The 17,706-nt window shown below is 42.1% G+C and overlaps 1 protein-coding gene across 1 annotated transcript; it reads right to left on the reverse strand.

The window, feature by feature from the left end:
• Positions 1–7,849: 7,849 nt before the first annotated feature.
• On the reverse strand, positions 7,850–12,576 carry DEGS1 (delta 4-desaturase, sphingolipid 1). The gene is made up of 3 exons (XM_086744250.1): positions 12,437–12,576; positions 10,690–11,432; positions 7,850–8,481 (listed from the first exon to the last, which is right to left on the reverse strand). The coding sequence occupies exons 1-3, from the start codon at positions 12,516–12,518 to the stop codon at positions 8,335–8,337; spliced, it is 972 nt and encodes a 323-aa protein (XP_086600376.1). The 5' UTR covers positions 12,519–12,576; the 3' UTR covers positions 7,850–8,334.
• Between the last annotated feature and the right edge of the window lie 5,130 nt (positions 12,577–17,706).

The raw sequence follows: 17,706 nt of genomic DNA on the forward strand, positions 1-17,706 counted from the left end.
GGACTCTGGAAGAATCACTGGGAGAACAAGGCTGTGAAAGTAGACTGAGAAAACACTGCACTGTGTGTTACTGTATCATTAATCATGCCTTTCCTAAATACAGTGACACATTCTGATTGTGCCAGCACAGGTTCTTGGAGCTTTTAATAGCTTCCCTTCACCTTATCAAAAGAAACTATCCACAGATTGCAAGCTGTCTTTAAGTTATCTAGGAGAGAGTAAAGTTTGGAAATGTGAGAAGTGCCTTGATATTGTGATTTAACCACCACCTAAGAGACATTTGAAAGAATAAGAGTTACCTAACAGACAAATTTGCAACAACAGAAAATTCTATTATGGATTTGAATTTCTTAACTCACAGAATTCACAGAATTATTATCAAGATTGGAAAAGACCTAGAAGATCATCCAGTCCAACCATCACCAATACTTCTCAGCTAAATCATATCCCTCAACACAACATCCAAACGTTTCTTGAACACCCCCATGGTCAGTGACTCCACCACCTCCCTGGGCAGTGCATTCCAGTGCCTGACTACCCTTTCCTAGAAGTAATATTTCCTAATGTCCAGCCTGAATCTCCCCTGGCGCAGCTTGAAACCGTTGCCTCTAGTTCTATCACTGTCTACACGAGAGAAAAGGCCGACCCCTAGCTCACTACAACCTCCCTTCAGGAGGTTATAGAGAGCTATAAGGTCTCCCCTGAGCCTCCTCTTCTCCAGACTGAACAATCCCAGCTCCCTCAGCCGCTCCTCATAAGGCCTGTGCTCCAGACCCCTCACCAGCTTCGTAGCCCTCCTCTGAACGCGTTCCAGGGCCTCAATGTCTTTCTTGCAGTGAGGGGCCCAAAACTGAACACAGTACTCGAGGTGCGGCCTCACCAGTGCCGAGTACAGGGGGACAATTACCTCCCTGTTCCTGCTAGTTAACACTGTTTTTGATGCAAGCCAGGATGCCGTTGGCCTTCTTGGCCACCCGGGCACACTGTCGGCTCATGCTCAGCCGAGCATCGATCAGTACCCCCAGGTCTGTTTCCTCCACACAGTCCTCCAGCCACTCCGCCCCAAGCCTATAGCGCTGCCTGGGGTTGTTGTGGCCGAAGTGCAGGACTCAGCATTTGGTCTTGTTGAACCTCATCCCATTGGCTTCAGCCCAGCTCTCCAGCCTGTCCAGATCCCTCTGTAGGGCCTCACTACCCCCAGGCTGATCCACACTCCCAGCCAATTTGGTGTCATCTGCGAACTTACTGAGGGTGCACTCAATGCCCTCATCCAGATCATCAATAAAGATATTGAAGAGGACAGGCCCCAGCACCGACCCCTGGGGAACACCACTTGTGACCGGTAGCCAGCTGGATTTAACTCCATTCACCACCACTCTCTGAGCCCGGCCCTCCAGCCAGCTCCTTACCCAGCCAAGAGTGTACCCATCCAAGCCATGGGCTGCCAGCTTCTGCAGGAGAATACCGTGGGAGACAGTGTCAATTCAAGTGTTTTAATATCCTCTGGAGGAAAGAAAATGTTACTCTTAAGAAACAGACTCAAGCATTTAAAAAAAAAAAAAAAAAACACACACAAGAAATTCTATCTTAGAGGGTCATAACTTTCAGCATCAGCAAACTAGAAGGTATCTGAGTTAAGACAGAAACACTGAAGGGTGACAGATACTGAGCAACTAGTTTTTGAAACCTACAAGCCTTCATGGATTTTTTTTACCACTGTCCTCATTCTGTGAAGTTTTTTTATCATTAATCTCAGTTCCTCTCTTTGATCAATCTTATTCCTCCTAAAAGCACTGCAGCCAACAGTTAATGATCAGAAAAGGAAGTGGATTATTTCTGCTGGCAAGTTTCTTAGAAAAGTCTTCTAAGTTTGATAATACCAAACTTGAAATCATTTTTGAGGTCATATTTCCATGTAAAAAGCAGTAACAGTTTTTGTAAGCAACATTTATTCTGTAAGCACCTCCCCTACTTACTTTAACATTTAAGAGGGAAGAGCTCCTTTAGTCTCCTACTCAAATCATAATTTGTTTAAATAAATTGCCATGCTTTGCTAGATGTGACCCTGAGCAACCTGATCTAACTTTAAGACTGACCTTGCCTTCAGAGGGAGTACTGCCTTACACCTCAGATTCTTCTCCAAATTGCTATCTGACAAAAGATCTTGCACATTTGTCCCAAAGGTAAATGTGGAAGGCTGTTACAAGTAACTAATCATCACAGACCTGTTTTAAAAATACTGACACTCATGGCAGCTTGTACTTACCACTGTGATTTTTGCACAACATGGTAGAATACTCCTCCCCTCTTCAAGGGAAGCCCAAGACTCAGTGACTCAAGTTGTGGCCCATATGACTAGCAAATGAAGTCCCAGCATACAAAACAGAAGATGTAGCATCTGCTTGTAAGTAAGTGTAAAACAAGCTTGGAGCTTCAGGAATTACTGTGATTCCCAGAAATCCAGGATGAAGGTTCATCATTTTATCGCAGAGTACTTTCACTTTATTCATTACTGTGAGGCAAAGTAATTAGTACGTTAACTGACTCATTTTACTGTAAAACCATAACTAGATGTCATGTACAGAGCTACAGAAGAACTACTTATGTTAAACTTTTTCCTGTTTTAGCTCTAAATCTACAACTTTACAGTTTGGGGTTTTTTTTCCCACTTTTCTTAAATAAAAGGTTTTTGCTTTATAGGAAGCTACAATTGTGTGAAAGTAAGCTGTGAACTCTTCTAGTACAATAATACACTTGATTCAGTTGAGTGTTTGAAAATTCACCAATTTAAAAAAAAAAAAATCAAGCAGGAGCCTCATGAAAACAGTATATGATACCTCAAATTTTGAAACTGTCACCCATTCTACCTTTAGATGTGGTAATTCTAAAGGCCATCACTGTTTTTACCTGCCTGTGGCATTAGTTTCAAAATAAAGTCTATTAAAACTCAAATCAGGAATTAAAAAGGTCTAACTGTGATATAACTTAAGTGATACAATATAGAAATATTTCTATATGTCATATATTTCTATATGTCATCCTTTCTTGGAAAAATAATGTGGGAAGCCACTCTTTACAGCTGAAAGTAATTACATTAATTATTTCTTCTTTATGGATATATAGTGGAAAATCCTGCTACCATACCTAAGGATAGCTGCAGTTGAAGAGCTTATGAAGGAGTAAAGTCCTCAAGCCCTGGCACAGCCACCTAAGAATTTTCTTATCCTTTCCTCTTTCAATTGTCTTATTCCTGTGTATATATGGAGCAAGAAAGCAAGGTAAGACTTGCAAGGCAAGACTAAGGAGGAAGTATTATTCAACTGGCAGTAATAACAATAGTCTTGTCAAGGGTTCTAACACAAAACATGTTTAATATATAGGGTGTCTGATATTCCTTCTTATGTGGTAGTGAAAGAGGAAGTGGGGTGCAGGAGGCTTTGAATTTACAAGAAAATCTGAAGTTGAAAAGCAGAAAAAGCCAGATCAGTCAAGTGTCCATACCCTGTTTGCTTACCTTGTCTGGGCTACAAGGAGCCAACAAGGGCAGGCAACTGAACTCTATCTGACTGTTCACACAACAACTGCACCCACACTGCTGCTTTTTCTTGTGGGAAATTCTGCTTAGGCTATAGTACTTATCACTAAAAAAACCCAACTTGATAAGAATAAAATGCAAGATCTCTCGTACTTGTACACAGAAAATGGGAATTGCTTTAAGGAACAAGCCTTTTCATGCAATACAGAGACTACTGCTTTGTTCTGCATATACATACAGCTACCAATCCTCCTAGCAGACATGCCCAGAGTCTGTTTTGCCCTCTAGTCATCTTGTTTCTGTTGTGACAAGATCAAGAAATTGTTCATCATGCTGTTCTTCTCTCCCTTTTCCTGAGGCTAACCACATATCTAAATCACAATAACGATTCTGTCCCAGAGCATATTAGATGCTAACTTAAGCATGAATGGGGGCAGAGGCAGTGCAGGAAACTGTCAGCAGGAGAGGGGGGAAAAAAAAAAAAAAAGGCAAAAAAAAAAAGCTGCTGTCTTCATTCTTGGCTCAATAGGTCACATTTTCAACATTTTTGTCCTCACTAAAGGCTTGTATACCACTGCAAGCTTAGTTGTGAAACAGCAGATTTGACACAGAAGAGAACTGTGTGCACAGAGTTGCAGGTTGCTATAACTAAAGGCACATCTACATGATTTAGACAGACTTATTTATCAGATTGTTTTCCTGGGACCTTGCAGAAGCAATCTTGACAGACCCAGAAATAGCTCCTGTGCTTTGCAGTGTGCAAGCTAAAACAGCAGAACTTGCTTTGCCTTAAGTATTTTGAGATTCTTTCAAATTAGCAGAGTATACCTTCCGAAAGCTGTGTCTTAGATTACTTATCATGCAAGATCACTACCTGAAAGTAGTAAAAAGTGTCCAACAGGATTAATATGGCAGCCTGCAATCTAGAGCATTGACATTGTTGGTTGAACCTCATCATTAAATAAGGAATGAACAGCTTTAAGTTCTACTGTGGCATGCCGCTTCATCTGATACAAGAATAAATGCCAAGGAGGTAGAGGTGAACCACTGAGTTCATTATCTCAGTGTCCACTTACTTAGAACAGATCTATTTCTCAACATCTACAGGCTAAGCATGTGTTATGCATTTGCTGGCTACATCTAAAGACTGAACCAGATGAGTTTTGTGACACAGAACCAAAAGTCTTAACTATTTCTCAACTGACCTCTGGTTCCAGGTAGGAAGTCTTGCCTGGATCTGAAAGCATGGAGCTCTGTAGCCAGAAAAATGCACCCATTTAACACACATTAGTTGGCCACTGTTATGGAGCAGACAGGTTCAACAGCAAAACAAGAATGCCAGAGGCAAGAGTTGTTTTGAAAGACACCCACACTTGTCCTGTGGGAAAAACTTATGCCTAGTATCATCAGATGCCAGGATGCATTACTTATTCCACTTAGGCAGTTTCAAATAAATAGTGGGGGGAAATGTTAGAAGCCATGCAAGGCAGTTTATTCTGAAAACTGTAAGTTACTCTGAAAGCCCTGAAGGGGATTCAGAGCTCTGCACAATTTAACTGCAGCTAAAATATTTGGATGACATGTTTAACACAGCTGACCCAAAGTCATCTGTGTTTTGACAGTTAAACTCCTGGTTGATTTCACATAAAGGAGAGGTTTTCCAAAGTGACAAACTAGTAAGGTGCTTTACTTACACAGAAAGGAACAAACTAACAAGCATGTAGAAAGGACAAAGTTAACTCATCCCATCTGAACAGATTTATTAAAAAATTATAATTAGGTTAACTATTAGGGTTCTTAATGCTCTTCAGGTTTAATTTGTTCTTCACTGGTTAGTCAAAGCTCCCACTTTCAGATAAAATATAATTTTTGAAATATTACACTGTTTCTGCCAGATATATTTTAATAGCATTAATGAAAGTTATTTAATTCCTTCAAAACCATAACTAGATGTTCATATGTATTTTTTTTCAAATAATGTTTTGTATTTCTGTGCCATGCCTTTGGACTGAACACCACATTATGACTGGAAAGAAAACAGTTACTCATGTAGAGTGCACCAAGCACAAGTCAAGTAGTCCAGCTGCTCTTAATTCCTTTTACCAGTGGTTCAGAAATGCTTCTGTTCTTTACGGATGAATCTATGCTGCACTACAGGTTAACTTTCAGATTACCTGCTTCTGGCAAAATCCCTACTACTGAAGTTAAGGTGCCAAGGCCTCTTGTGTATTACACAGGAATTACATGCCTAAGAATGGTAGTTACCAGTGCTTGCAAGAGTCAAGACTATGGTTTAGATCCAAACTTAAGTCTCACTGGCTCAGATTAACCTAGTCCAGTAAGTGTTCCCAACAGGCAGCCGGTAGCAGATGTTTCAGAAAGATTATGGAAAGTATAGCTACCTCTCTCAGAATTCCCCACTACTCTGCAGCTCTTAGAGTTAAAATAGTGCATTTATAATCAGAGTTGGAAGGAAAGATCATAGTCAGAACACCTTAAAGCAACATTTACCATTTTAACCAAGAAAGATGGCAACTTCAGTCCTATTTAAAAGCAGGAATTCACACTTGCACTACCCATTGGGAGGACAGTAAGGGATATCAGTGATTCCATGAAGTAAATAACCAGAGTTCAGAGTAAGAAACTTATACTTGGCCTTAGTTATCTTTCATCTAGCATAACTGAGTTTCTTAACTTTAGCTTTTAGTCAAACTCTTTAGAGACACTTTCCATCCTTCATCCAGCTACAGTTAGCCATCAACACTCAAGAAATTTGACTCCACCTTTCACTTCCTAAATTGAGCAGTCATGCAGAAGTGGCTTAAAAAGAAACTGTTTTGCAACTTTTTAAGCCTAGTCAAGTCTTTTAACCAAAGTTTTGGTGGTTTTTTGGTTTTTTGTTTTTTTTTTTCCCCCTGAGTAAAAAGGAAAGGCAATGATTCTTTACAGTTCATCTATACCACCCCTCAATAGAACAGGTCTTGCATCTGCTTTAAAAATACCAAATATCTTTAAAGCTTAAGGCCTTCAGCATAAGGCAACTAGTTGAAAATTCACCCAATATTACTTTAATATTTGCCTTTTAATTACATGTAAAAATACTAGATAAAGTATATTTTGATATTAGACTCTACCCTGAGCAATATGGTGGCTAGCTAGCATGTTATTGGCATTGTAACAAAGTCACTCTGTAAGTGGAGGGCACACTTTCATATCATTTCTATAATTTAACCACAGGTAAGGGCCCACACTTAAATAAAACACACATTAATAATAGGACAACAATCAAGCAAGGGTTAAGATGTACCAACACATTCTTGTCAGGCACTCAGCTTCTTAAAAAAAAAAAAAAACAAACAGAAAAAACCCACAACACACAAAATGCAGGAGTTGAAGGCATCTAAAAATTAAGTTACTTACAGCAGACCACTGTGAACAGCAGCTAAGAATTACACCTTCATCAGATTCCATCTTTCAGGTAAGTGAAGAACACGCCACAGGATCACCACTTAAGATTTAAGGGTGATCTGTGGCCATCTTTGACAGCTTAAAGCCATCATCAATGCACTGGATTATAAAAGGCAAACATACTGTGCTGAAGTATGTAGAGATTTTCAGGTGTTCAGCAAGTCAGTCTATTCTCTGTTCCCAATTTAAAAACTTAAGCAGGAAATTTGATATCACCCCCTGTGCTCTCAACACATTTTAACACATAAAACAGACAAGTGCTTATGTAGGGTACTGCAGCTTTAGGGAAGAAAGAAAAAAAGAAAAAAAAAAGATCATTTAGCAATGCATTTCTGTGTACACAAATAACTAATATGCTTAGTAGCATTGTCAGTGGTTGTAGCTAGCTTTGTTTGCCAGAATCTACTTCAATTGATTCAATTTTCCATACAAGCCAAATTTCCAAATGAGTGCAAGTATTTATAGATTGAGCATTGAAAACCATGGTAATAGCAGAACCCATTAGGACAAGCCCAATCATTTATCTACACAGATATGAAAAAAAAAACTCTAGCGTATGAAAATCTTAATCAGTTATACTAAGTTACTAGTGGCTTAAACAGCACAATTCTAAACGCTAGTTGCTCAAGCTGTAGGCTAACACAGGCAGCTTAGGCAGTAGGTGGGAACCCACAAAGTTGGCAGTACCCTTGAATTCCTCACCTTTTTACAAGGAAGTCACACAAGCCATCTTGAAGATGCTAGTTTCATTCTGATAGATTGCTCCTTTAAGGTACTTTCAGTAGAAAAGGCAGAACTTCAAAGCAATGCTTCAACTAACATATCGCATACTTCGACAAAAGCAGATTTAACATTTCTGTGCAAATTTAGTTCTTCCACCCGTAAGTTAGGAAACAGGTTCAACACAAGGTTTAAGTGAACAAATCATGTTCATTTAGAATTAACAGGTAAATACAGCATTTTAACACTACAATTATCTAATTAGCATGTTGTAGGCAGTGTACTACATTGAGAACTTCTAAAATATTAGGAGTTGGACAGATATTTTATATAGATTTAACACCTGCCAAGGTAAATTCTGTAACAAAGTGATTTAGCATTATGCATATAACACTGATCCTTAGGCAAACATGTACACATTAAGCCAGTGAATCCGAGCACTGCGAGGAATGTTATAGCTGGTAAAAGTCTGCTACAAAATCCTTATGGATGCATTGCTATGTTGCTGTAGATCTTAATTCAGGACACTGGTGAACATCTTCAGCAAGAGACCTTATTTCAGCCACTTTAAAGCAAGCAGACATTTCAAAGTTTTTTGGTTAACCAGAAGTTTAATCTTGCTTCACTTCACCCTTTAAGTGCCTTTTCATGCGTGAATATGGGCTGATTGTGTCATCCATCACGAAGTCATACAGTACTTTTATCCAAGAGTTATATTGTGGCAGGTTGTCATAGTATTCAGCTGCTATTTTCTTCACCTAAAGAGGAGATACGAGGTTTATTAACTATTTTTATTAGCACCAGTCATGACAACTCTACAATCCTTCAACCTGTAACTGAATGCAGAGCACTAGAAGCTCGATTTTAGATGTTGGAGTCTACAGGAAAGACTACTAGTGCCACAATGTGAAAGATTCGGGGGGGGGGGGGGGGGGGGGGCGGCGGGAAGCACAGCTGCCTGGTTGTTAAGTAAACTTAATGTGAAACTTTTCTATTGAAGCTAACCAGAACGAACTGCCAACACTCTGAAGGCCATTCACTGCGCTACCTATGGAATGATGTAGCTGACAAAAGTGAGCAGTTTGGTTGCTAGTTGAAGTAGGTGACTCAGTTCAGCGCTGACTCATAGGTATAGGAGTATCACTAAAAAAGAATGTTGTAAGTTCTAGAAAGAACTGCTTAACACAGCTATTTTTACATGTAGCTTCAAACCTCATCGCTCAAGAAAAAATAAATCTTATTTCTGAGGAACATCCTGTTTCTGAAGACAGACATGAATGAATATAAACTGCTTCCAAAGACTTTGTTCTCAGACGTACATGCTGATTAGGCCACTGTTTTAAACTAAGAGTTGGAGTTTCAGTTAGATATCCCTACTGATATTTAAGGCCAACCACCTAAAGCCTTAAAAACCTGAACAGAGCCAAATTTATTTTTCACTAAATTCCATAGCTTCAGGCAAAAGAAAAATACTAATCCATATGAGCAAACAAACCCAAGATATTTGCATGCCTGGTTTGGAGCTGAAAGTCATTTTCATCCATCATCACTCCTATAGAATAGTGCATCTAACCAGTATTACTTTTATTGAACAGTAATTATTCTCAGTTCACCAATACCCCAGCTGGAATCAAGTGTTTAGTACTTCAGTGACCTTTAGCACACAGTTCAGCAGAGTCCAGTCCAATCAAATTGACTACACTGTTCTAAAAGAAGGCTTTGTTTTCTTATCAGAGCTGTAGATTTAAGAGTCCTGTGGCAGAGCCGAGTGTTTACCTCTGCAATTAAATACTTAAAAAAAAACGCTTGCTATTTGTAACTGAAGTGCTGGTGCAAGAAGTACTGGTTCACCAGCACAGATCTAGGTATGAAAGGTGAGTTAAAGCAACTTTAGCTGTATTTGAAAGACTAAATCTATGAATAATAAATTAAGTATTTTTTTTTTCCAAAAACAACAAAACCCACAAGAACAAATTCTCAAACCAGTTACAGAATTTAACTGCTCTGCTAAAGAAGTGCTGGAGTAGTTATTTCACCTGCATTTCCACTACTGACAACAGAAGTAACAATCAAGTTTAGACTCCACCAAAGGCAAAAGCTTACAAGGTCTTCCTATTGCCAAGACCAACAACAAAACTACAAGAGCAACACCACAGCTGCTGTCAAATAGCATGTTTAGTCTCTGACGAAAAACACTTTTCACTGAAGATGTAACACTGAAGGTGTAACCCTAGAAGCTTGTGTTCCCACACCCCAATTGGGAAACACACATAAAATGAGAAATAAGCTCCTGCTTAAAAGAAACCAGCAAAGATTGAAGTAGGGAGAAACCAGCTTGAGATTTCGTATCTGCTACACATGCAGGTAACAGGTCTAAGTCTTAGCTTAATTCTGTCAATGTACAGCCAATACTTTCTTAGGGTTCAAAGTTCTCACTAGAGGAAACTGAGCTGTTCCAAACTAGAAAGCTATTAAACACTTGTCAGCAGTACAACAAACATTAGCAGGACCTCAAGCCTTTTCCCTACCAGAGAATGTTGGTGATAGAAGAGAACAAAGGATAAGCATGCATTACAATACCGTCCTTAAGATTTCAAAGACAGAGCTGACAAATCTCTGAAGTTATTTGCAACTTATTTAGTTTTCTGCATACTTACATTAGAAGGCTGGCTGTAATTACAGAAAACCAAAGTTAGTGCAAAGCATAAGATGTGGGTTTCCTCCCCTCTCCTTTTATGGAAGAGGCCTGAGCAGCCAGCAAATTGAAAGCTTGTTCAGGATACCATTAAAGTGGTAAGTAATTACCCCTTAGAAATCGTTCTCAGGTTTTATTTTGCGGTGTGGGCTTTTTTTTTTTTTTCCCCAAAATCTCCCAACTTTCATTCTCCTATCAGTGTTCTACATTATTTTGAAGTTAAAGTATGGCTTGTTCTAAGAAAAAGTAATAACCTTGGAAGTAAACTTACCAGTGGAAGGCTCTTGCCAGGAATATTGGGGAAGTCATGATGTTCATTATGATAGCCAACATTAAAAGTGAGCAAATTAAGTGGCCCATAGTAGGAATAAGTCTCATGTCCTTTTAAAAACATGTAATGTTCAGCTATGAAGTGTCCTGAAATCGGGTGCAAACCAAGTCCAAGTACTGAACCAGCAAGCATGTAAAAAGTGGATTTGACTCCCCACAAATAATATATTACAACATCAAAGGAAAGCTGAGCCAACAAATTGATTATTTCAAGTCGAGTAATGGGTTTGGGATTGATGCAGAGAGGTCTAATAGCATAGAAAAAAGGCTGAAGAACAATCCATATGAACTTCCTAAAACGGGTGCAGAAAAACCAGCCTTCAAAGTTAGTAGGAATGTCCACATCAATTCCGTCGCCTCCTAAGTAACGATGATGATCCATGTGGTATCTCTTGAAGGATACGGAGTATGGAAGACCAAGAGGGAGGTTAGCAAATATTCCAAACCATCGATTCCACATTGCTTTGCTGTTGCCAAAGGCGCTGTTGTGAGAGATCTCATGAATAGCCAGAGTCATGGAGTGGCTAATACAGCTTCCAAAAACATATGCCCAGAAGATTACCCATTTCCAGTCCAAGTCTTTAACTAGATAAAATGCAGTCAACTGTGCAAGAACCATCAGCATAACCACCCAAATCAAGTTGTAGTCTGGTTTCATCAGCGCTTTTATTTCTGGATGTTTAGCTAGATGGGAAAGAATTAAATGAAAAAAGGAACATTCAGAAGCTCTCCTCACAGCCACCTACCCCAATTAGATTACACAAACAGATATAATAATTTCTTCCCTTCCTCCCAATTAGGATGTCTGCATAGGTAATGAAGAAAACACACCACCATTCCATTTGTGACATGTATTGCTATAACAAATCCTTACGAATGAAATCATTTCAGCATTTTCCCATTCCTCAGCAACTAGACACTTATATGGCAAGCACCAGCACCAGCTCCAGCCTGCCCAGGAAGGAAATGGCTTTGAACCGACAACCACCAGAAGGGCTCCGGGCAGCTCGGGCCCGATTCCACCTCCCTACTTGACAAGGCGGTTGTTCACCGCCAGTCGCGGGTGCCGCGCTCACCTCCGCGCACGACTCGGTATCAGTTCGTAACGACCAGCAGAGACCTTACCGATCACTCAGCGCCTTCCCTACCCGCCCGAAGGGCTCTGCGGAGGCGGACAGCTCGGGCGGGGAACGGCCCGCAGCCCCCGCAGGGCGGGGTAACCCCACCGCCCGCACCGCTGCCCGCCAGCGGGACGCGCCCCGCCTGCCTCCGCCGCTTCGCAGCTCAAAATGGAAGCTCGGGCCGCCCGCCTCACGCTTCGGGGTTCGGGCTCCGGCCCCACAGGCGGCGAGCCACCGCCCCCCGCCCCACTCCTTCCCTTCCCCCTCCTCCCGCCAGCGCCGCCAAGGCGGCGGCTCTCGCCTCCACGTACACGGCCAGAGCCGCTCTCCTACGCGGGCCCGGGCCGACTTTGGCCCCGGCCGCACGGCTCCGCACGGCTCCGCACACCACAGCCGCCCCCCCCCACCCCGGAAGCTTCTATAACGGCTGGCGGCGAAGGACCAAGCCCTCCGCCGCGGCGCCTTCCCCGCGGCGCCCCCCGGCAGCCATTTTGTGAGATTCCCCCCACCCTCCCCGCCACGCAGCCGGTGGCAAGGAGCGGCGGCACTGCCACCCCTCCTCCTCACCCAGGATCTCCTTGCGGCGGTCGGCGTGAGGCTGGTCCGTGTAGACCCACTCGAAATCTTCTCTGGCGACGGTGTTACCCATCCTGGCGGCGCCCCCAGGCCGCCTGCTCGCCCACTCCCCTCAGCGACACAGCACTCAAGCCACAACGCCCCCCCGGCACCGCAGTTTATAGCGCCGCGGAGGCGGCTCGGCGGGTGTCCCGCCCACCACCCCATCCTCTCTCTCCATTGGCTATTGCCTGCTGTCAGCGCTGACAGGCCCCGCCCCCGCCGGACCGTCTCCGCCCCCCGCCCGCCGGCGGGGGCCCGGCCTGGCCGGGCGGGGCGAGGCGCCCGGCGGAGCCGTCGCCTGAGGGGCCGGCTGGCGGTTGCTGGGGGCGGCTGGGCGCCCCTGCCGGGCGGAGCCATGCTGCTGCCCAGCGGTGCGGCGGTGGCGGGCGGGGAGGTGAGGGCTGCCGCTTAGCCCTCGCTTCTGGCGAGAGAAGTCGTGTGCGTCCCCCATCTGCAGCGGAGAGGGTCCCACCGCTCTGCCCGGGCTGGCTGCGGCTCCCCGGCCTTCCCGCTGGAGGCGGCAGGACCGACTCGACCAGCGCCGGCCGCCCTGGGGGCCGCAGGGGAGGTCCCGAAGGGCCGGGGTGCGGGGTGAGAGGGGCCGTAGAGGGGGTCCCGAGGGGCTGGGGTGCGGGGTGAGGGGCCGTAGGAGGAGTCCCGAGGGGCCGGGGTGAGGGGCCGTGAGGCGCTGCCGCCCGAGGGGAGCGGCCCGCAAGGGGAGAGCGAATCTCTCAAGACCGGTCACGCCGCTGCCAGCGCTGCGGGTGCCTTTGAGGACGCCGCGTCCGTAACTGATATTTAAGGAGGGAGAGAAAATGCTCGGCTTGTAACGCTGGCCCTGCCCGCCGAAGCCCTTCGAGGCGCTGGGGAACCCGAAGCTCCCTCACCTTTCACCGCCACAGCGCGGAGCAGCTGGCCTGGGAGAAGGCGGGGAGAGGGGGGTGTGTGGAGGCTCAGCAGCTCCGTGTTGTCCCACCCCGCCTGCCCTGCCCTCCCTCCTGCCGCGATGTTCATACGGGTTCAGCTGTCTGTGAGGTTTCTGCCCCTCGTCGTTGTTGGGACAACATGCCCAGAAGCCACTGCAGACGGACAGGCAGGCCGGGCGGTCTCAGCCGACTCGCTTCCTTCAGGCTGGAAACAGAAACAGCATCTTACAACGTTTCTTTAAAAAACACTTACTCTTTTCCACAGGTAAGAGATGTATGGTTGTAAGGACTACTTACCTTTCACCCAAAATCTAAGTTTCTATAAGCTGCCTAAAGATACTCAACTACAATTCCAAACGCCTCTGCCAAGGTCTCAATTTTCTTCACTTTCTCTGGTAAGACATGCTATGAACTTCTTTGACAAACTCCTCTGTAAGAACTAAATTCAATTTAATCTGTTCCTGCATCAGTTTCTCATATCATATTGATTGTGGGCAGGTCAGTTACAAAGATTACTTTATGTAACAGTTGAATTGGAATTGCTTGGAATTTTGTTTGTCCACAAATCCACTTAAATTAAAATAATAGTGAGAAAAACAAGGAAGATATCACAAAGTAAATTGTAGCTTATCTATTAATGCAATACAAGTATCTCAAGGTTTATGATGCATCACTTAAAATTTGTTAGTAATAATGAATTGAAAAGGCTAAGATGTACTATTTGCTAAAAGCCCCACGTGCAACTGTGCAAGTGTAGGGGAAATACAATCCCTACTTGAAAATGTTTAAAATCTAAAGTAATAGACAAAGCACAAACTCTATGACACATAACAGCTTCGTAAATATTTTTGTTTACGTGCATTTTTAATACATGTGTATTAGGATGTGAATTAGAAGTGAAAAAGGAAGCAGGTAGAGGAGAGATGGAAAACTTTATTCACAGCTTTTCCCTCTTTACTCACACGATCTGAATTTTTTTGGCTTTGTGAGGACTGGTGCAGTGTAAGAGGTAAAACAGATTAGATGTCATCACGGCATTTTGTCCTTGCAAGGGATATTCAGTTCTACTTTTTGCCCAGTGACTGCTTTGCAATAAACCAGGAAGTGCTTTTGAGGTCCCAGTGCAGAAGATGACTGCAAAATTTTCAAGATCACAAGCACTTCACTCAACTGCACTCTAAATGCTGTATGTAATGTTTCTGAAAATATTCCCCTCTTATTGTAGTTCAGATATTTGCACTGCTATCCATCATTGCGCTAAAGACCTTCTTATCCATGGGAAGGATCCTGCCAAAAAAACAAACGCATCTGCTGATAAGAAAAGTTGCAGCTGTCATTGGAGGAGAGAGTACACAGAGGCGGGTTTACAAGCACTGCAAATATATAAATGTTTGTAAATGGTCACAAGTTTCAGTAGGGTAATTAAACAGAAGATCCCAAATTTATAAACTAAACATTCCATAGCAGCCAAAGAAGGCTTAGACAACTAAGAAAAATATTAAATAGGAAAGTTCTGGAAAACTTAATTGCCCAAGTGTCCTGGAGTGCAAAGTGTTTTTCCTATTTCATCACTGAGTCTTTCTGGTTTAAGCAGTCCATACAACAAATCCAGATTTATTAGGTCTTCAGCAAGCTAACAGCTTTTGTATCTGTCATTTTCCCTTATGAAGACAAAGAGATTCAGCACCTAGCATGTCTTCAACTGGCACAAAGCTAGAACAAAAATCCTGGAGTGTCCAGTTACACGTAAACCAAAGCTGGTAGCACATCCCCATCCAACCAGGAAGATGAGATCCTGTAAGCAAGAATGGAGAGCACGGGGACAAGTGAGTTCATCCAGGTATGGTGTAAAGTAGCACAGAAATGAAACTGGAGAGTGTCAGAATAGTTCTCAAGTAGCAGACATCTTGCTATAAAATACTACAAAGTAAATTTACAGATGAATGAAACAACAATCTAGTACTGACATTGCCAGTTACCTTCTAAAAACCATCAGGAACACCAAAAAATCAGGTAGTCATCTCCTGTCTGAAGACACATTTAAGTACATCCTATGTCATCCTATTTTCAAGAGGGTCTTGATGTTGAAAATTCCTTAGGCAATCTTAGTGCTTCCTGTAATTAACTGTAAGAAGATCTCAGTAAAAGCAACTAAGTTTCTGTTCAATACAGTCTTATCTTCGTGTGAAAGAAATTATGTGAAGGCATCCTCATAACATTCATGATCCATTGTGACTAATGTGCTATGCCAAGAGAATGTCAGTGATTTAAGAAGTTAGAACTTGTTTCTAGCTGTTCTTTAATTTGTGAAGTTTATCTTGTTAAGCAGGTAGTCTTTCTTCCTTCAAGGTTTCCACTTATTACATCCATTAGCCCTTCTTTAGAAGGTGCTTGCATACTGCATTTTCAAACAAGTTAATCTGGGGAGCAAGACCTGGTTGTAAATAGCTTTTCCCTCACAGAAGTACTATTGTGGTATCTTCTAATACCATTTTCACTATTTACACACAAATTTGTAAAAAATCCCCAACCCTACTATGAAACAAAAAGCCATTTACAAAGCAAGCTGGTGGTTTTAGTGCTATCTGATGCTGATGTCTCGCTCCCTCTCCAGGAAGGGAAAATGAAACAGTAGTGGACCTTTGTTGAGGCACTTCTCACAGCTTCTTGTAACCATCCCCTCTACCTGTTAAGTTCCATGGGCCTCATTCAATTGTACTACACTTGGTAGCAGGCAGATCATCAGGATGCGCCTGCAAACTCACAGCATGCAATACTTCCTTGAGTTCAAGGTTCCAAGTTGGCACCATTCACGGACAATGTTTAATGCAACAACAGGCTGCAGTTCTTTCCAGCTCAGTTTATGCACTGCTAGAGATTCACCAACATAAAAATAAATGGCACTCTCACATAACCTGATATGATTTGTATATTGTGAAGCAGGGGGGACATTGTTTGCATGTTCTAGAAATGAATGAAGAAACTAAAGTGAAAAATATTAAGAGATGAATGAATAAACCTTTTCAGTAAATGCAATTCACAGGTTTATACTTGTTAAGAAGTATTTAACCACAAATATCTGGTAATTAGACCATTACATGAATTTGTCATCATGAGTGACCATTAAATGAATTTGCATCAAATGATACACAGTAATTATAGCTATCATTCTGACCCTTTGATTAAAAATTATTATTTTTTTAAAAGACAAAGTATATGCCAAAGTTTTTAAACTGAACAGCAGATACCTATCTTAAAGAGATCTTTAACAATAAAAAAGTTCTGAGCCATGGAAGATCAGTAACAGCAAATGCTCCTTTAACAGTTTAACCTTTCCCCCAGACAACCTTTTATCACTTCCTTCATGCCTGTAAGAAACATGCCTCTTTTTAAAAGGCTCAAACTACCCAACAAGTTTATTTGAAAATTAAATGTCTGCCAAAAATTAGGTATTTGCAATGTTAATTCTAAAACATATTGGCTTGTATCAGGAGTAAAAACTGCAGCTGAAATTTCAGGAAAAGTGTCAGTTCTCCGATGATTATATAACATTTGACCAGACAGTTTCTGATTTGTTTGGTGATTTAAATACAACCACTATGTTATGCTGACAGCCATACAAAACATAAGACAAACTTGCACTTTAACCCATGGTAATAGTATCAAGATTTTGAACAGCTATAAATGCAGCATTTGCATTTTCAGTGCCATATCAAGTTGAATTCAGTACCACCTAAATCCAAAGCAGCAGCTGAATAAAAAAAAAAAAAAAAAAAAAAAGAAAACCATAAGTCAAATGATAAAGCTACAAAGTTTAGTAGATAAAAAAAACAAACAAACAAAAAAAAACCCCCAAGAACAATGGTATTTGTATAACATTCCAAAAATATACAGATTGGGGAAAAAAAAAAAAAAAAAAAATCACTGTACACAACTCTGAGGTTGTTAAAGTGACCAGAGAGACTGAACAGTGCAAGACATGCTTTTCCAGTTACAAGCTCAAAACAGAAGTGCAAAAGAAATTAAAGCTTTGTCTGAAGTGATTTACCTTTTAGGATAAGGAAACCTTAGAATATTGTCATCAGTGTTACAGAGTAATTTCCACCCCACCCCAACACATACACACAAAACAGTTTCAGTTTTTCCATAATATAGCATTTCATTCCAATGGTGTCCCCTGAGCTTGGTTACTGCAGGGACAGTTTGTCTGATACTTATGAGATGTTGGCCTATCAGTCAAGTGATACATAGGCAGCTTCTCAATTCTCCAGCTTTGGCTAACAATACCTGCAA

This window comes from Chlamydotis macqueenii, chromosome 3, assembly GCF_036417535.1.
Source record: "Chlamydotis macqueenii isolate bChlMac1 chromosome 3, bChlMac1.mat, whole genome shotgun sequence".
Taxonomy (NCBI): domain Eukaryota; kingdom Metazoa; phylum Chordata; class Aves; order Otidiformes; family Otididae; genus Chlamydotis; species Chlamydotis macqueenii.

Excerpts from the sequence above, each read along its gene's own strand:
- DEGS1 (XM_086744250.1), bottom strand. The coding sequence starts at position 12,518 with ATGGGTAACACCGTCGCCAGAGAAGATTTCGAGTGGGTCTACACGGAC. Across the intron at positions 11,433-12,436 it reads CCGCCGCAAGGAGATCCTGG|CTAAACATCCAGAAATAAAA; the intron begins GTGAGGAGGAGG and ends TTTCCCATCTAG. Across the intron at positions 8,482-10,689 it reads CTGGCAAGAGCCTTCCACTG|GTGAAGAAAATAGCAGCTGA; the intron begins GTAAGTTTACTT and ends TCTCCTCTTTAG.